We start from the raw sequence: 20,886 nt of genomic DNA, 5'->3' as shown, positions 1-20,886 counted from the left end.
TAAGATACTGGTCTGACTTTGCTTTAGGTGTCATCCTATAAGAATCTCAATTTCTTTTGGTATAACTCCCCCCCTCCAAGCACTCTATGTTCTGAAGATAAAGCAACACGGTAAGGCCATCAACAAAGTAAAAGATTTACACCTTTCCAAGATCACTGACTTCAAAGGACTTAGAAGGGTAGGTAACTCTGCTTAGGACTACGCTGTATAACATGCAGGCCTCAGATTCAGTGGGAGCTCACAGGAGTGGAACTGCTAAACCTTTCTGAGAGTTCCACCTCCTTCTGAGAGTTCCACTCCCTTGTTCACTGAATAGTATGTGCAGCTGCATAACAAGCCCTGGATGAGCGCCACCACCTATTTTTCTACAAAATGACCCCTGATAACATGTAATGTCATACCTTTTCTAATTTAACTGTTAATATTTTGTCTCAAATACACAGGATCTGTAGACTGCAAACACTCAGGGTAAACAAAATAGTACTTGCACATGGAAAGCTACAATAATAATATGCACACAAGTAATTCAGGAAGCAGAGAGAGAAGCAATGGCTAAAATTATCTGTAATATATTTGTTTTGCACAATGACAAGTAATGGGCTGTAGCTAGACATGTGAAACAATCTAAAAATGCAAATGATAGTTGGAATTAAGGTTGCATTAATCCTTTCTAATATTTTTATAGCTTTGCTGCATTAACTGTTCATTAACTGAAGCAATCCCAGCAGATATTATTAAAGTTCCACAACAAAATATGTCAGCTGGGAGCCAAAGATAGCATTCTGTTCAATAGCTTTCTATTTGTTTTCAAAGTTGATTATTTTCTGTACCATTTCAATGCAGGGTTACAATCCTTTCTCTGCGCTTCAGCCAACCATCTGATGATGTCACAGTGCCCAACTGGACACTGCAAAAACCCAAAGACAAGCACAATCTGTGAGCACTGGTGGCAAGTGGTCCTAAGCTCAAGTAGGATCTTGCTAAATATTCACACTAGACAATATGGCCTTTAATACTCAAAAATCCTACCGGCCCAAGATACAAGGTAAAACCCAATGGTATAGATGATGCCAACCAGTATTTTAAGACAACCACAATTCATAATCACAACTGCTGCTGTTCAGTGAATCTCATTTACCTGCCATCTCTTTCTGCTGCCCCATCTTCTGTTACTGTTTTGACAAAGATGCCCAGTTTTTCAAGGCCAGCATCTGCTCCAACTCCCATTCCAATAATGCTGATGCCAAGCCCATCTTCATCTGAGAATTAGATACAAGTACGTCATACACTTAATTTTCAAAGTAATATTCATATGTCTGAATCATGTTTAACCACATAGGCAACACTTTCCTTAAATTTTTAATTTATGATTTTAAAGCTGTACACAGATACAAAATAAACTACTAGTAAGTGTCATTCAATAGACAGATTTCTCTAAACCTTAAGCCACCAAGTATAAGCAAGGTCTATTATATCTTATTCCAATGTATCTTAATGGCCAACTAGCTCCAAAAAGGGAGCAGGTCCCTCATTTTATTCATTTATATTTATTTCATCTATTTAGACAGTTTGAATCCCAATGGGGATTCAAAGTCACTTAGAACATTATCTTGCCTTCCATTTTATCCAAACTGCAAACCTCAGAGGTAAATTAGGCTGAGAAGTCCAAGGCCACCCCACAAACTTCCAGGGAACCCTGGGGGTTTGACCCCGGGTCTCCCAGATTCTGGTCCAGTACTCTTAAGCACTGTGCTATATGGGGCTATGAAAAGAGAAAGAGACTCCTGTATCTTTTCCTGCTACAGCTGCTAACAAGACACCCTGTATACACATGAAGATTTAGAGCAGGGGTCCCCAACCCCCAGGCCATGGACCAGTACCAGGCCGTGGCCTGTTAGCAACCGGGCTGTGAGTTGTATAATTATTTCATTATATATTACAATGTAAGAAGAAGAAGACAACATTGGCTTTATATCCTGCCCTTTACCTTCCTCCCTCACAACAGACACCCTGTGAAGTAGGTGGGGCTGAGAGAGCTCTGACAGAAGCTGCCCTTTCAAGGACAGCTCTGCAAGAGTCATGGCCCACCCCAGACCATCCCAGCAGCTGCAAGTGGGGAATCAAACCCAGCTCTCCCAGTTAAGAGTCCGCGCACTTAACCACCACACCAAACTAATAGAAATAAAGTGCACAATTGTATCATCCCAAAACCATCGCTTCCCCCCAACACCAGTCCGTAGAAAAACTGTCTTCCACAAAACCGGTCCCTGGTGCCAAAAAGGTTGGGGGACCACTGCTTTAGACCACAGAAAATGGATCTGAAATAGCTGTTCTCTATAATGAGAAAATAACACATTTAAGAATCTGAAAAACTACACAACTGATTTTATGTGTCCAACAGACTTTGAACTCGTGTTTCTCAAACATCAGCCCCCTCCCACGCCATACAGCAAAGATATACAATTTTGGGGTTTCATTTGCAAATAAAGTAACTGTGATTCAGCCACGGTGATTCATACTCTGATTACATCCAGGTTGGATAACTGTAATGCCCTCTAAAAGTGGCTGCCTTTGAAAACAACTTGTAAGCTTCAGTTCATCCAAAACAGAACAGCCAGGCTATTGTCAGAGGTGCAAAACAGAGATCATATCACCCCAGTGTTGAAAGATCTTAACTGGCTGCCCATTCATTTCTGGACATAATCTAGAGTGCTGGTTCTTACTTTTAAAGCCCTAAATGGCTTGAAACCTTGTACTTGAAGAACTGCCTCAAGTTATAAAGAAGGGGTGGGGAACATTTTTTCTGCTAAGGGCCATTTGGATATTTATAACATCATTTGCGGGCCATATAAAATTATCAACTTTAAAAACAGTGCTCCTCCAAAGAAGAACGATTCAAACTGGCAAAATTAATGCAAAGAATTGTTTTGCTATTTGAAGTCATGTGGGAGAGCCTAATTTGGCACACACACACCACCCACCACCCTAGGCAAATGCCTAGGTCCAGGGCTTTTTTTTTGTAGAAAAAGCCCAGCAGGAGCTCATTAGCATATTAGACCACATCCCCTAATATTAGCATATTAGGTCACACACTCATTAGCATATTGGGCCACACCATCTGGGATAATCAAGTGCAAACTGAACTGGTGGTAGCTGGCTCCCCCACCCCTGGCACCCCTCCCTCCCTCCATGTGGAAACTGCAGCTGCTCCCAGCAGATCTTTAAACGCACTCACATACCCAAGCAGCAGTCCTTCACAATGCCCACCACTCAGGCTCCACAGAGAGAGAGAGAGACAGACAGACAGACAGACAGGCAGATAGATAGCGAGAGAGAGAGAAATGGAAGAAGGGAAATTAAATGGAGGGAAGAAAGGGGATTAAAGGGAAATAAAGAAATGGGGGGAATAAATAGAAAGGGAAATAAAGAAATGAGGGGGAAACTTACCTGAACTGTGACAATGACTTTTCCAGGCCCTGCAGTGATCATGGCCAGCCAGCCAGGCCCCAGGGAGGCACCTGCACGGTGTGGATGGGCCCCATGATCCTTGCCGGCCAACCAGGCCCCAGGGAGGCCACCGCATAGCTTGGCTTGGCTCAGCAATCCCTGAAGGCCAGACCAAGTGATCTTGAAGGCCATAAACAGCCCTCGGGTCAGATGTTCCCCACTCCTGTTCTAAAAAAAGCCTGTGTTGCACTGTCTTAGGTGCCAAATCAAAATGTATCTGCTCAGCCAGGCTTTTAATTAAGGAGTTGATCTCTTAACACCATTTTCAGTGTATTTTTAGTCTGAAGAGTGTTACTTTTCAATTTGGTGTAGTGGTTAAGTATGTGGCCTCTTATCTGGGAGAACTGGGTTTGATCCCCCACTCCTCTACTTGCACCTGCTGTAATGGCCTCGGGTCAGCCATAGCTCTCACAGAGATTGTGAGCCGCTCTGAGACTCTGAGATTCAGAGTGGAGGGCAGGATACAAATCCAGTGCCGTCGTCTTCTTCTTCTACTTGAAGTTGCTCAGTGGTCTCTCTTTCTATGCTGGGTTTTCCATAATAACTTTTTAAAATATATTTTTTTAATTCTGTAAGCCATCTTGAGCAGGCTCCCTGGAGAGGCGGCATTATTTTATTTTCTAAATGAATACATACACTTTTTTCTTCCTGGTGGCTGCTGTTGCAACAGTAGGTTCTGTTGGTTGGCTAGCCAGGCATGCAGGCAAATAGCCAATCAGCAGATGGGGATGGAGATGTTCTCTATGTGCCTCTTCCAGTGTCTCAGCTGTCAAAACGTACATAGTTCTCCCTTCCTCATTTTATGCCTACAACAACCCTATAAAGTAGATTAGGTTGAGACCATCCATCAAGCTTTAGCCTGGCCCTCCCAGATCCAAGTCAAACAAGCTAACCTGAACATACTATTCCAAGTATTCCATTTACCTACCTGGCTAATTGCTGCCACCAGCCTGGAGCTGTCACTCCTACAACTACAGTATCGGCTCTCACCAGCTTATGTTGGAAGGAGGAGGGGAAGGGCATCTACGGTAGCTCTTTAGATCCAGGCAATTCGCTACAATCCTGAATGCTAGGCTGTTTAAATCCCACAGAAGTCAATCAGACTTAGGTAGCTTAACAGTGCAGAACTGCTGCTCACGAGAATTAATATGTTACCTCATAAAAATGCAAAACAGAACTTCCTGAAGTTGCACTGCCAATTATTTAACAAAGCCTAAAGGACCAAAATATGTCCAGGTGTTTCATGTCAACTCTTGTTTCATGTCAGTTTTAAAAGGGAAAGGCAAGAATTCTACCACATATCTATAGAGCTTTTCAGGAAAAGGAACCACCTTTAAATAGCTTGGTGTATTATGTATACCTTTTTTGAGCTCTACCGGGAAAAGCTCCAGCTTCTCAACCCGTTTTTCTAACTCATATTCAGCTGATGCAGCCACTGGATCAACTTCATCATTTCTCCTGTCATAGTCTTCATTAGAGTATGTGTTGAAAACCTGGAAAGAAATGAGAGCATGTGATTAACTAAGCTCCAGAAGTCCAGTGCTAAGGAAACCGCTGTTGTACACAGATAATTGTGTATCTTTCTGTTCAGCATAGTTTATACTGAATTCCAAAAATAGTGTGTGTACAAGTGGGGGACACACAAGGACAAATTTCTCACTGTATCCTTTTCTCTGTATGATTTGCTGTTTCCCTGCTCCTGGCAGCCTCCACTTTCCCTGCTTCTTCCTGTTCACCAGCCTACCAATAGCTGCCCCTCCCAGTCTTTAGTTTTCTCTCCTTCCCTTCCCTAGTAGCATCTCCCCATTTCTTATCTCCCACCAACATGACTACTTTTTTTCTGCTTTTCCACCCTTCTGTTTTCCCTTTTCCTCCCTATGGTTTGACTGACACATACCATAGGTTGGCAATATTCTTGTTATTGGCTGCTGAAAATGTGAACCAAGATCTCAGAATGTAGTCTCATAAATTCTCAAAGGGCATGTCTCTGAAAACTACTGATGTTGATTCTATTATCTGTTTGATTCTTAATCTTTTTACGACATCAGGTTTTTCTGCAAACCTGGAGCTTTCCGCAGGTTTGTATAAAAATCCTTCCTCTCTGTCCCTAGGCCCTTTTTGTGGATTTTTTGATTCATGCTTTAGGGCCAGTTCAGAATTAGAAATGGCAACAGTGGGGAGGGAAAGTACAGTACACAGTAGCCTCTTAAAAACTTAGAATCATACTTCTGCATACAGCAGATCTGCTTCTGCCTAACTTGCATAGTTATGGTTATAATATAGGACCTAGCAAGATCATCCATCATTCTGTTCTGTTTAATAATAAAAATCAAGTAGAGCACAAATATTTTTTTTAAAAAATACCATAGTAACACTAAAAATTCACAGGGATTCATGAAAACATTACCCCTCCCCTAAATTTTAGAGTATTTTATCACTATATTGGCAGGGTTTTGAACAACTTAATTGTTTATTATGTAATAAGGCTGTGGTTTGCTTCAATTAAGTAAAAGCTGTGTATCAATAAATAGCACTCTGTATTACCACATGATAAATCACGTTTCACCATATAAATTATTATTTAAGCACACAAACCATATTTGAATACAAGATATTAAATATTTATTAAATGCATACGCCACTCTATTCTACACAGCTCTCAGCAATGTACACAAAAGCCAACAAACAATAAAAATGTAAACCACATAATACATTTATTAAAGCTATAACTGCGGCAAAATTATACAATCCCACCGAAGGCTGCATGAACCCGTTTTATGACATTGCCTTAAGGTCACTCTCGACCTCAGCTCAGATGGGATTCTCTCAATAGGGAGCGAAATAGTATCATGACTACCACCAGTCTCGTTACCATACCCAGAAAATTTTTCTTAGGGAGGCCCCAGGGAGGCAATTTAGTACTGTGGAGATGACTACATCTCAGGGTTGTTGTTAGGGACATACAGAGCAGAAGAGACATGGCTAGGTAAGAGCTGAAATGTACAAATGGGCACAGGGAGCAGCACCTGGGGCAATTTGAAAATAATAAAGGTCAGGATTTGTGTCTGGGAGTTATATTCTCTCTGAAGCACTGCATTGCTCCAGAACCGAAGCCTAACCAAAGCATTGCTGAAGGAGCCCCTCGAGATTTTACAGATATAACCTGGTGCCGTTGGCTAGCTAGCAGCAGGACAATAATTCCTTGAGCAATCCATTAATCCTGGTGCCAATGAGCTATTCTCCTCATGTCCCCTTCTTACACACACCCCACCTTTGCATCCAATCCGAGAGGACAGCAAAGACAGGCGCTTCACCTTGCACCTCCCAAAGCAGCTTGTGATGGCGCCTCTTTCCTCCTGCTCAGGGTTAAAAGCAAACCCCAGCCTGCCTCCTGCAAGGGCTCCTTTCTGGCTTCCGGAGGCAGGGCCAAGCCCAGAGACATTACAATCACAGTGGCAGCAAGCTGAGTGCAGACTGATACATGCTTCCCCTCTCCTGGCAAGCCAAGGGGGAAGTGGGCGGGGGAGGCACAGCTGTTTGGGGAGAATGCTGGGTTATTTGGAGGGGACCAGGCACTCGTGGGCACTCCTGTGTGTACGGGCCCGACTACTACTGAAAAGGGTCAGTTGCACACTGTCACAGATCTTAGTGCTAAGAAAGAACCTCAAGTAGGCCACAACAGATCACAAAAGGCAGAAGTGGAATACGTGCTCTCCTTCTTGAGGGCAGGGCCATTTATAGGTCAACCATCATCACATGAATTGGGCATGAAAGCAAAAAATCTCCAATTGTCTGTGCAAACCCTTGCAAAAAACTCAACAAGCCTTGGTAACATTTGCTCTCAGACTTTCTCCTTCCTATTGCTAGACTCATATTTCTTCACTGCCTTTCTAAATTCCAAAATAAAAAGGGCTAATTAAGTTAAGAATATACATAAACTGAAATTGCAAACTCTTACATCATGACTGCTGTGACCTAGGTGGCCTAGGCTAGCCTGATCTCATCAAATCTCAGAAACTAAGTAGGGTCAGCCCTGGTTAGTACTTGGATGAGAGGCCACCAATGAAGTCCAGGGCCACTACTCTGAGGCAGGCAATAGCAAACCACCTCCAAAGTCCCTTGCTTTGAAATTGCCATGAGCAGTCACTATAAGTTCACTATAACTTGATGTCACTTCAAACGTAAACAAAAAAATCCACACACACGATTGGTCTAACTGTAAGAATGATCACTCTCTTGTTTGTGAAATATTCTTCATGATTTTTGTAAAAAAAAACCTGAACAAACATATCCTCACACAATTCACACATCTCACAACACTCAAGGAATTACTGGGATGGGACGGTGGCTCAGTGGTAGAGCATCTGCTTGGGAAGCAGAAGGTCCCAGGTTCAATCCCTGGCATCTCCAAAAAAGGGTCCAGGCAAATAGGTGTGAAAAACCTCAGCTTGAGACCCTGGAGAGCCGCTGCCAGTCTGAGAAGACAATACTGACTTTGATGGACCAAGGGTCTGATTCGGTATAAGGCAGCTGCATATGTTCATATGTTCACTGTACCGATCAAAACAAATATTAATAACTTTATTAGTTATCCTAGGTAACAAAAAGTGACCTTAAAGATAGGGTTAGAACTGGCCAAGTTCCAGATGTAGCACACAATCATTTTGGAGCTGAACCTGAAGTTTAAATGCTCTGAGAAGTACTACAACTATCCCACATTTTCTTGGCAGACTCCACCATCCCATTCATACTAGCAACACTGTCAAGGAAACTTTACAATACTTCTGGGAACATTAAAAAAAACCCAGCCATCATTCAAACAGCTAGTAAAAGGGCACTACTATTAAAAACCCAACTTTTAATCACATTATTAATGGCCCTAAAAAACAGGTTTCCTACCTGTAACTGATGATCTTCGAGTGGTCATCTGTGCAGTCACACTGATGGGATATAGGCGCCCGCGCCGATCTCGATCGGTATTCTTGAAAGCTGCGGATTTCCGCGCCCCAGGCCCAGTGCGCATGCGCAGAAGCCCCACCGCGCATGCTCACAGGGACCGGAGCGGACATCCCGCCAGTTCCTTCTGACCGCTGCGTAAGCCCGTATAGATGGACCGGCAGCGGAGGGGAAGGAGGGCGGGTAGTGTGACTGCACAGATGACCACTCGAAGATCATCAGTTACAGGTAGGAAACCTGTTTATCTTCTTCGTGGTCTCTGTGCATCACACTGATGGGAGATTAGCAAGCCAAAGTCCTACCTGGAGGAGGGTGCAACGGTCCATCAGCGAGAAACCTCTTGAAGCACCGCACGGCCCACTGATGAGCGTCTACGCCAGTTCAGGTCCAGCGCATAATGGTTGATAAACGTATGCGAGGAGGACCAAGTGGCAGCATCACAAATGTCTTTCAGTGGTATTCCTCTCATAAAGGCTGCCGAAGTAGCTAGGGCTCTCGTGGAATGAGCTCTAATCTGTCTTGGCAGAGGTTGCTTGTTCAACAGGTAGCACAGTTTTATAGTCTCGGTTAACCACTTAGAGATTCGCTGCGACGAAACTCTTACACCTTGCGATGTTGTGGAGTACGAGACAAAGAGTCTAGGGTCCCTTCGTCCAGGTCCCACTCTATGCAAGTAGAATGAGAGAGCCCTTTTCACATCCAGTGTATGGAGTCTCCTTTCGGAGTCTGTACTTGGATTAGGAAAGTATGTGGGTAGGCATATTTCTGCATTCAGGTGAAAAGCAGACGTTACTTTCGGAAGAAATGTTACATCAGGACGTAAGCACACTCCTTCCGTACTGAATTTTAAATATGGGTCGTCGCAGCGCAGCGCTGCCAGTTCACCAACCCTGCGAGCAGAGGTAACGGCCACCAAGAAGGCTGTTTTCCAGGACAGTAATTGCAAGGAACATGTCGCCATGGGTTCGAAGGGTTTTCCCGTTAATGCCCGTAGTACCGCTGGGAGGTCCCAAGCAGGGGCTGGGATTCGCACCGCAGGGTACAATTTGGCCAGGCCCTTTAAGAACCGTTTAGTATCAGGGTGTGAGAACACAGAGTGGCCTTCAAGTTGTTCATGGTTAGCCGATATGGCTGCTAAGTACACTCTCACAGATGACACCGTTAGTCCCCTGTCAAGGAGTGAGAGCAGAAAGTCCAGGATTAGTGGGAGGCCTGCTGTCTTGGGTTCCCTGTTAGTTTTGTTCACAAATTGGATAAACCTTGTCCATTTATAATCATATGATTTTCTCGTGGATGATTTTCTACTATTCAACATAACGTCCCGGGCTCTATCGGACAATGTCGTCACACCAGCCTCCATGCCGTGAGTTTCAAGTGAGGCACGTCGTGGTGAATCACTCGTCCCTCGTGTGACAGTAGAAGGTCTGGGCTCATCGGAAATTGGTGGAACATTCCGCGAGACAGCCTCAGTATCGGAGAGAACCACTGCTGTCTGGGCCACCACGGTGTGATGAGAATCCCCTTGGGGTGTTCGAGTTGAATCTTGTGAATCACCCTCGTAATTAGCGGGATTGGTGGAAAGAGGTACACATGCAAGCGAGTCCATGGGATCAGTAACCCATCTCCCAACGACAGAGGGTCTGCACCCCCTCTGCAGCAAAATTTGTCGCATTTTGCGGTGTTGCGTGTGGCAAAGACATCCACTTCCGGTGTGCCCCACTTCTGGAACACCGGTAGGAGGAACTCCCAGTTGAGTTCCCACTCGTGGAGTGAGGCCCCTCCCCGACTGAGGTAATCCGCACAGGCATTCAGATTGCCCGGTAGGTGAGTGGCTACTAGGGTAACGTTCGACTCTCTGCAAATTTCCCAAATCTGTAGCGCTAGAAGGCATAACTTCCTTGAGACTGTGCCGCCTTGTCTGTTTACATAAGATAGGGCTGTGGTGTTGTCTGTCAAGATCGCTACCGTTCTCCCCACAATCTGGTGTCTGAATGAGAGAATGGCATGATGTATGGCCAGCAGCTCTAGGAAATTGATGTGGCAGCGCAGAAGGCCCTGAGGCCATCTGCCCCCCACACACATATCGTTCGCATGTGCTCCCCAGCCCCATAAGGATGCATCCGTCGTTATGGTGAATGTGGGAGTCTGCCTGTGAAATGGGGCTCCCTGGAGGAGGTTCTGCTTTTCCTGCCACCAGTATAGAGTCCAGATTACTGACGTTGGGACCGTCAGTTGGCGTGAGGGGAGGTCTGTCTGACAGTTGAACACGCGCAGAAACCATAACTGTAGCATTCGCATGTGGAATCTGGCGAATTTCAGTACTGCCGTGGTCGCTGCCATTAAGCCCAGGAGGCGTTGGACTTGGAACGCTGTGACTGTATGGTTGACTAAGAACACATGTATTAGGGATTGGATATCCCCCGCTCTTTGTGCTGGGAGGAATGCCCTGCAAACTTGTGAGTCCAGAATGGCCCCTATGAATTGCACCCTCTGAGCGGGTTGCAGTGCCGATTTCTTTAGGTTGACCTGTAGGCCTAAGGTTTGCAGAAGGGTTAAGGTGACTTCTATGTGCTGTAGTAGTAGGGGTTTCGAACTCGCCACCAGCAGCCAATCGTCTATGTAAGGAAAGATAGTGATCCCTTGTAGACGTAGATGAGCTGCCACCACCACCATGGTCTTTGTAAAAACTCTCGGTGCCGTGGAGAGGCCAAAAGGCAAGGCTTTGTATTGGTAGTGGGAGTCTCCAACTGCAAACCTGAGGAACTTCCTGTAGTCGTGGTGTATAGTTACATGAAAGTAGGCATCTTGCAGGTCCAGTGTGGCCATCCAATCCCCTTGGTTCAGTAGGGGTAGGATGTTTTGTAGGGAGACCATTCTGAATTTCTGGTTTGGTATGAAATGGTTCAGGCCTCGTAGGTCCATAATGGGCCGAAGGCCTCCATCTTTTTTGGGGATGGTGAAATATCGGGAGTAAAAACCTTGTCCAATCTGGTTGACTGGTACCCGTTCTATTGCATCTTTCTCGAGCAAGGATTGAACCTCTGTCTGTAGTGTGAGGGACACCCTGGTGTGGATGACGGTGGGAACTGTAGGGTTTTCTCTGAATTCTATTTGATAACCCATCCGGATTATCGACAAGACCCATTTGTCCGTAGTGATTATGGACCATGCCTGGAAATAAGGGAAAAGTCTGGTATGGTCCGGGTCCGAAGGGGAAGGGATAAAACAGGGGGAAGGGCAGTCAAAGACCCTGTTTGGACGGTCTACCCCCCTTTTGTCTGGATGACTGTGATGAAGTAGGTGAGTACTTCGTTTTGGGGGTGTACGGAGGTTTGGAGTAAGGTGTGGAGCCCTTGGGTCTCCATTGTTGTTCTGTAGGCTGCTTGGGGAACTGCTTCTTGTTCCACGGCTTGTTCCAGGAGCGTCTCCCTTGGGGTCTAGATGAGATGGGGACCCCTAAATTGCGTGACGTTGTAATACTTTTATCCATCTCCTGCAGTATGGTATCGGTATTGGAGCTGAATAATCCGCTTCCATCGAATGGGAGATCTTCGATGCAGGATTGTGTATCCTGCTGGAGCGCCGTGGACCGCAACCAAGAGTGACGTCTTAGGGTGATCGCTGAGGTAAGTGTCTTTGCTGCAATGTCACCTGCGTGTTTGGCAGAATTGATTTGCTGTTTTGCTAATGCAATGCCTTCCCTTTGGATTTTCTTCATTGCCTGTTTGGTTTGTTCTGACAGGTCTGGTAGAGCCGACAATTGGTCCCACAGGGCATATTGATAACGGCCCATACACGCTCCATAGTTTGCAACTTTTACTCCTAACGAACCTGCTGTGTAGAACTTTCTGCCTAGGTTGTCTAGTTTCTTCCCTTCTTTGTCTGGGGGAGAAGCATTTGTCTTTCTGGCCTTTGAGGACGATGCCACTACTACAGAGTTTGGTTTCGGGTGGGTAAATAAAAACTCTGCTGTGGATTCCTGGACTCGATACATATGGTCCAGCCTGCGGGAGCTTATTGGTGTTGAAGCTGGTTTGTCCCAGGACGATTTTGTGGTGTGGAGCATGACCGTTGTAAGCGGTAAGGCGATGGCCGTCGAGGTGTCTAGCTGGACGACATCGAACACGTTGTCGGTGACTACCGGTTCTGGTTGGACCGTCGGTAGCGACAGGGTGTGTGCCATCCTTCTAATTAGATCCCCATACGATTTCAAGTCCTCGGATGGGGATATGGGGAGCTCCTCGCCCACTTTACTTGATGGAGCCGGTTCCTCTGGGGAGGAGATGTCTTGGTCTTCCCGGGGAGAACCTTCCTCAGATCTGGGGGAGCCTTCTACCGAGCCCGAGTGCTGCGAGGAATGTTTGGGCGTCTCTGGAGCCTTTGGTGACTCAGGGGTCTTTCGACTCTCCGAACTTCGCCGTCGTGGGGAAGTCTTTTGTGTCCTTGGCGGTGTCGTGTCAGGTGGTTTTGACACCGACGCCGACGGAGTGTGCCTCGGCTTGTACGACGTCCGGGATCGTACTGATGCTTCAGACTGCTGGTCCCAATCCAGAGGTCTGGGTGTGAACCAGGGGAACATGGAGGGCATAGGGCACGACCCGTATAGGTATTGCCACTGCCGCTGATCCCATGACATTGGGGGCGGTGGTTTCCGAGGAGATCGATCTCTGACGCGGGATCTCTCCTCTGAATCTCGGGATCGATGTCGACCCCGGGGACTACGCCGAGGGCTGGTTGAGTAGTCGCGCCCGCCGTCTTCTCTAGGTGTAGTGGGTCGATCCTTTTTGGGGCTTCGGTTCCGCCGATGATCGGGGCTGACCGATGGGTCTCGGGTCGGTGTTCGGGATTGAACAGTGTCCTCCACCATATGTGTATCTGGTGGACTACCTTCTGCCCCCGATCGTTGCGATAGATCAAAGTCGCGGTCCGAGTCGGAGGATATGGCGATTTGCGTCGACATCGATGCCAATACCGGGGGGCTTGAACGGCGGCGAGGGGAGGCGAATAGCTTCAACGGTGGAACTCTCGCTGCCGATTCCGATGGCGATGGCGATGTCGGGAGCGAAGTCGCGGACGACCGATGCTTATCCGACTTTTTCTTCTTCGCTTCCGGCTGAGGTCCCTTCTCCTCCCTTGGCCGTTTTGCAGGAGTGGAGGAGGCGGACCTTGATGCCGAGCCCGACTTCGTGGGGCGATCGGCGTCGGGGGCGCTCTTGTCGGTGCCGAGCGACTCCGACGTTGACGGCTTGTGCTGCGCCGTCGACATCTTCTTAGGCGACAGAGCTTTTTCCATCAGTGCCGCCGCTAAACGTCCCGCGCGGTTTTTCTTCGTTTGGCGGGAAAACTTCGCGCAGTGAACACACGCGTCAGGGATGTGTGTCTCTCCCAGGCAAAAAAGACAAAGAGCGTGCCCGTCTGGGGGAGCGATTTTGCTACCGCAGTTCCTGCACCTCTTGAAAAATCCCCACCGCTTTTCCATGCGGGGGGGAGGGGGGGGGGAAAGGGCGGGAAGAGAGAACTGAGGAGAAAAGTCCCGAAACAAAATGTTTCTTTCCGCCTCTTAGTCTTTAAAAAGACTGTTGTGTGGACTAAGCCAAATAAAATATCTGATAAATCCAACGATAGCAACTTCCAAGAAAGGATTCCTACCGACCGTAGCGAGAGATCGACTGATCCAAGCGGCGGTCAGAAGAGAACTGGCGGGATGTCCGCTCCGGTCCCTGTGAGCATGCGCGGTGGGGCTTCTGCGCATGCGCACTGGGCCTGGGGCGCGGAAATCCGCAGCTTTCAAGAATACCGATCGAGATCGGCGCGGGCGCCTATATCCCATCAGTGTGATGCACAGAGACCACGAAGAAGATTGGAAAGTTAGCTGGTGTTCTAATACTGGGCACTATGACTGAAATAAATTCACAACAGCCTGGGCAACTATTAGCAAGAAATTTAAGAAATGTTATTAATTCCTGCTATTCTTTTGATTTCTTCCTGCAAAATTGAAGAAAACAAACAATGAATTGTAAATGCTTCTGACATATTGAAAAATTAATTTAGTGAAATCTTTTATTTCATCAAAAAGCTTTAAGTAGTCTGAGCACTAAAGGACAGGTAGTACTGAGGATCATGTCATAGAAGATATTTGATTTTTTTTTTGTTTGCTGCTATACACTCAATGAGTCCTGCATCCTGAAAAATGCCTAAATCCTGGCAATATTTTCTACATCATAGATTATTAATATACTGAAATGATGCTCTGTAAACAGATAATTTTGAATGAATAATTCATTTTATAATTGGCACTGAATATAAAAAGCAAGTATTGGAATTAATCATGCATAGTTTGCAAAGCTTACTGACAGAAAAGAAACCCCACTAAATTTAACAAGACCTTAAATTTATTTATGCTAAAAACAAGATAGTCTATACTACCCTGGAAATATTTCATATCATAGGGTGTGTGCCAAACATGCATTTCAACAATGCCCAATGGGGAGTTTTCATCAGTAAGTCCCATTGTTTTTAAAATTGTCATGGTCAGTTAAGTTTAGATACTTGGATTGAAGAAAAGCTCTTGTTTAGTAATACTGGAAAACTGTAACTTATTATTTAAAAATATTTGAAAAAGAGGCAATGGTAGACAAATCAGAAAAATTAACATGAAGTGATGTTGAAAGCATATCTGTCACTGCCTTTAGCAAGTCTTGGTGTTGTCAAGGTAACAGATGAGTATGCTGTAGCATTTTATGGCTATCTCTAACCTCAAACTGCGTCAAAGCCATCAGGAAAAGGAAAGAGATTCTTGTATTAAGAACTCCTCAAAACACTGTGAAGGGATGAGCCACATATATTTGAAATAAACTAACATGTGCTTGCATGAAAGTAGTGCTTGCTGGACACTTGCAGAATATTAATCTATAAAACTGAAAATACAAACACACACATATGCAGGGCTTTTTTTGTAGCAGGAACTCCTTTGCGTATTAGGCCACACACCCCTGTGTACCCAATCCTCCAAGAGCTTACAGGGCTGTTACTACAGGGCCTGCTGTAAGCTCCAGGAGGATTGGCTACATCAGGGGAGTGTAGCCTAGTATGTAAAGGAGTTTCTGCTACAAAAAAGCCCTGCAATATGTAATAAATATAGCTAGACACACAAAAGCGAAAGTCATGTAATTTATGACACAAAAAAACAGGTTGCTTACCTGTAACTGATGATCTTCGAGTGGTCATCTGTGCAGTCACACACATGGCTGATAAGGGGCCGGCACGTTCAGATCTCTCCAACTTGGTGTCGGAATTATCCAGAGTCTCCAAACAGCAGATAAACACCGTACGACATGCTGTTTCTTGTTCTTCGAGGGTCTTCGCTTTCTCCGTTGCCTTGCACCGTCATGCCTGGCTGCGTTCTACTAACTTGCAGCCCGACATCAAGCAGAAGATAGAGGATCTTCCCTTCGACGGCCTAGGCCTCTTCCATGCGTCCACGGACGAAGTGCTAACCTCTGTTGTTGTACACCCTTTCGCCTCCAGTAGTCACTTTGTTTTGGTGACCGTTGCCGTTTCTGAAATGAAGGTCTCCAAGTTTTCGATCGATTGAACTGTTGGGAGTTAGGTTGGGAAACTCCCAGGCGCTTGGCACGTTTGCGGCCGTCGTCAACAGAGGTTAGCACTTCGTCCGTGGACGCATGGAAGAGGCCTAGGCCGTCGAAGGGGAGATCCTCTATCTTCTGCTTGATGTCGGGCTGCAAGTTAGTAGAACACAGCCAGGCATGACGGCGCAAGGCAACGGAGGAAGCGAAGACCCTCGAAGAACAAGAAACAGCATGTCGTACGGTGTTTATCTGCTGTTTGGAGACTCTGGATAATTCCGACACCAAGTTGGAGAGATCTGAACGTGCCGGCCCCTTATCAGCCATGTGTGGGACTGCACAGAGACCACGAAGAAGATCATTTAAGCTACTTCAGCACAGTATCTTTTGCCCTAGGGCATGTGGCATATCTACCTGCAATTTTTAAAAATCCCTTTCATGGCTATCACAGAAAACTATAAACTTTTCCAGCTGCATAGCTAGTTCTCAGTACCCTCTCTCTTCCTCTTTATACAAACCGTCTCATTTGGAGGAAGCAGAGCAGGTAAAGAACTTAGGTATGAGCTTTCGAGTGCTTCTTCAGATACATAGAAATGGAAACCAAGAGAGAGAGAGGCAGGTGTCTCTACACAGATGAACAGCAAACTAGCATACAACTTAATGAAGATGTTTTGGCATATGCAAAGACTAAATAGCTGTAAAAAGCTAAGGTTATAGGTCACAATATGTTTGGATTTTATTACAGGGGGAAACAGTGGAACAATAAATATGCCAAAGTAGGAGACTAATGTGTAAAAGCATCTTCCTTAATTGTTAAGAGTAACTGAGACTCTGTTGTTGTGCACCATTCCATATGGCTTAGTGTGGTGTTTTCCATGGAGACAGATTCCCACCTGCCCACCTGGATCTATCAAATTTTACAAAACATGAAACAAGTGAATCAGACTACGGGACTGGAACTTAAAAGAGCTGGACTTTGAGACTTATGTAATTCTGCAGGAGGTTACTGCACTCATTCTCCTTTCTGCAGAATATTAGTGTTCTTCTAGTATTGTGCTTTTTTGTGGTCAAGAGGCTCACTAACATGACATTACCAGAGATTCATAAGGTAAATGTGAACTTTGCCACCTGTGACCAGTGTTAATAACCAGGGATTTTTTTTTTTTTTTTAAGCAGGAACGCACAGGAACGCAGTTCCGGCTGGTTTGCTGTCAGGGGGTGTGATCTAATATGCAAATAAATTCATGGTGAGCTTTTTCTACAAAACAAGCACTGCTAATAACTATTAATCCAAACACAACAGCGGCTAGAATGAGGGCAACCACAATTATCATATACAATCAGTAATGGTTTCTATGGGATACTTTGGCTGATAACAGTTGGTCGGTTTGGGGCAGCTTGCAGCCGCCCCGAGGAAAGCCGGCCGGAAGAAGAGCGTCCTGGAGCTTCCGGATGGCGCTCTAGGAAAGGGGTGGGCCTTGGGTGGCTGGAGAGTGTCTGGAATGCTCATGCGTCCCACTCACGGCTGCCCAGGCACTCGTGAGGCACTCTCCGGCCTTCCAGATGGCCGAGCACCGACTCAGAGTTCCCCTAGCGAAAAGGGACCACTCTCCAAGTGGTCCCTTTTTGAGCCAGGTGGATCGTCTTTCAGGACGGGTAAGTTCGGGACAGGGGCGGGGGGCAGATGTTGCCGTCTGGCCGGTTTGTAATCAGCCTTCTTGTTGTGCTTTCAGAATTGTAGCTACAACACAAGAGAAGCCAATGTCTGGAAGCAACCACAGGCCCCAATAGCAACACTGATAAACAGTCCATATGGGTCACTACTGCAAACCATCACCACCAATTCTGTTTTCCTGTGATGGGTTCACTCACCCCTCACTGACTCCTGATGATAGGCTTATGCTTTGTTTCCACCACCACCAATGGCATTAGACCCTGCCATAACTTGTTTTTCTGTTAACTAAAATGAACACATCAATAGCTTGAATTAAATAGGCAGAAGATTACTCACCAAGGCATACACACAGCTCAAAAGTTATTTATATATGAAAGAAGCCATTTAATCGTAATCAGTGGACTATATCAAAAGGCAGAGTCTGGAAATAAGTTATACTGCATTCTCAAATACAGCTTTACATGTACAAAAATTAGCAGTATGCATGGTAATACAAACTGATATTAATTGGTAATACTATCTATTAGTAACACCAACTAATATTAGCTATTATTTTTTAAAACTAATCAGGGCACAATTTTTAATTCGTATTAGACATTCTTTATTTAGTCAAGAAATTTGCAGAATTACAGCTTAGTACAAAGTCCTTCTGAAGTAAGTTCTTAGGATCCAATTAAGCTTTCAAAACAGAGGAATTAAGTTTGATAATGCGTAAACCATTTATGCTGATTGCCATCAAAATAACTGAACTACCTGTAAATTGTCCTGTTTATCTCCCAAATCTCCATGTGCACATTTACACAGTGTAAGAAAAAGCCCCCACTTTTCATACACATGGACATCGTGATCACCAGTATGGTTGCCAGGGTGCCTGGAGTTTTGACTCATGCACATCTGCTCTAAGAAGTGGACTTTGCCCATGGTTTCTAAGGCTTATGTGGATACTATAAGCCTCAGCTTTGCAGCAGCCTTCTACATCTCTGGATGGGTGTTAGCCAGAACTACAGACGAGCTTCCAGCTGCTCCTTGTGTGCCCAGTCTTGGCTGCTGCAGTGGAAGAAGCCACGCCACCATGAACTGTACAGGCAAACAGTTTCCAGCCTGTTTCCATGAACCAAAGGCTAATACCACTAGAATCCATCTTGTTTTCCTAACTCCATTACAGCAAAGCAAGAAACTCACATATCCAACAGCTGCTTCAACTTCTGCATAAGGCAATCAAGCTTTTCTTAGGCATGGATCCTGCCAGACCACCTAAGCCTTTGTCTAACGGAACTCAAGACAAAGACTGGTGCCAAGAAGAAGACTGAACAAGAGGAAGACCATCTTCAGCCAGAGCCAAGTTCCTTTGTGTAAACTGGGTGTTACCTTAGGTAGCAATTTGGCCATCTATTGTCACCTTTTTAGATAAGTTTGGTATACTCAAGCACACCTCCACCCAGTAATTTCTCCCATTCTTTTCCCCATTTTGGAGCCTCACCCTGGTCCATTGCAACCTGAAAGTCCAACCAGGTACCCCTGGACCAAGCTTGTTCATTAGTCAGTCATGGGCACCCAATTAGGTGCCACCAACTAACTTGCTATTGGCTACTGCAGAAGTCCAGCCCTTATGGTCACTGCAGAACCTCCCCTTTTCTGAGGTCATGTACCAGCTGACCACCTGTCATCCACCCCTGTGCCTCCCATCCCCTAAGGGCTCAGGGTAGTCTATATAACCTGTAACACAGTTCCCCACATGTGTGCATCTAGCAGTACCCCAGTTCCGCTGTCTAGATCCATCCCCAATTCTGGTCACAGTTGAGGGTCCCATTTCCCCCGTCCTCTATTGTCACCATTGGAACATTCCTGAAGACTACGATCGGTAATTATCACCCTGTTTGTCTACCCATATGTTGTCTCTATATCTCTCTATATATTTCCTAGGACTGTATGAATGATTTTATGAGTATTTTATCTTGTATGCAAGCCTATATTTTTCTGGAATAAATTGTAATTGTTTTACTTAATTAGAGTCCCTAATATTTTTAAGCATTAATTTCTGGACGTGGAATCCTATATACACAGGTAAAAGATCCTGATTAAGCCAGGTGCCCACCTGACAATTCCCCATCCTTGTTTTGAGGGCATTTTGGCTTACAACAGGGAGAGTATAAAATATAGCGTTCCCTACAGACACTGTATCTTAGCTGGGCACATTCCACACAGATTGTTTAATGATGGTAAAATCTCTCTGAAAATTTTGATAAGTAAGTCCCAGTGATGAATGGCACCTTTCCAAAAACACAGATGCACTTCTCTTGGCTTCAATGGTGGCTGCACAGCAAAGTGCTTTAATGGTCTGTAATAATGCAGCACAAGTCTGCATTCAACAAATTGCAATCATGCGGGTGGACATGTGTACATAAGTGGTTGTAGAAAACAGAATTAAAAGAAAAGCTTTAGTAGCAGTTATTTTTTTCTTTGGAAGGGGAGGAGGGGAAGGCACACTCTAGTAATTACGAAGAATAAATAAAAAATAATTCATGCTACAGATCTCTCAGTGCTCCAGCAGTCCTTACTTATTTTTTACAATGTGGATTAACTCAATTGCACCTGCAGGCAGAATTCATTTTGGCTCACAGAGCTTTCCCTCCCTCTGATGACAGTTTTGTATTCCTGCTCTCTTTCTCCTTAGCACACCGATCATCATCCAAGCAAGATGTAAAGCTACCTACATTAAGAAAAGGAATGTTTTATCCTTTAAGTGCTCATACCAAGTGTATTATATTACATTTAATCACATCAATGCCTCAAAACACACACAGACACAAAACAGCTTTCTATTTCCAGAAGAGTTTAGATCATTAATTCCTCCAAATGTGGGATTCAGGGCAAAAGAGGATGTGATACAAGCCAAAAAGAGAGAATTATCTGGGATATTTTCCTAACTGGTATGGAAGTACCAGCTGTAAATATAATTCACGGGGAAAAAAATGATTAGACCAGCAAGCAGAAGGTCACAGATGAGCATGGAAACATCAGCTGCGTAAACAAACCAACATTTTTATAGAGCTCAAAACAATGTGTTTTTTTAATCATGCTTTGAACAGATAGATCAGCAGAGAAGGTTAAGGAAAATGTAACTAAAAACACAGGATGTTTATAGTTTTTTATACTATGTTT

The 20,886-nt window shown here is 45.1% G+C and overlaps 1 protein-coding gene across 10 annotated transcripts in view; it reads right to left on the bottom strand.

Moving 5' to 3' along the window:
* The window catches only part of PPP1R9A (protein phosphatase 1 regulatory subunit 9A), a 217,348-nt gene that overhangs the window by 72,450 nt on the left and 124,012 nt on the right, over positions 1 to 20,886 (bottom strand). For all 10 annotated transcript variants that reach the window (XM_060248520.1, XM_060248521.1, XM_060248524.1 and 7 more), the window contains exons 3-4: positions 4,868 to 5,000; positions 1,139 to 1,259 (exon numbers count right to left, since the gene is read on the bottom strand). In XM_060248520.1, the coding sequence (XP_060104503.1) occupies positions 1,139 to 1,259; positions 4,868 to 5,000 (254 nt within the window). The remainder of the gene's footprint in view (positions 1 to 1,138; positions 1,260 to 4,867; positions 5,001 to 20,886) is intronic.

This window comes from Heteronotia binoei, chromosome 10 (assembly GCF_032191835.1).
Source record: "Heteronotia binoei isolate CCM8104 ecotype False Entrance Well chromosome 10, APGP_CSIRO_Hbin_v1, whole genome shotgun sequence".
Taxonomy (NCBI): Eukaryota; Metazoa; Chordata; class Lepidosauria; order Squamata; family Gekkonidae; genus Heteronotia; species Heteronotia binoei.
This window is presented reverse-complemented; position numbering and strand designations above follow the sequence as displayed.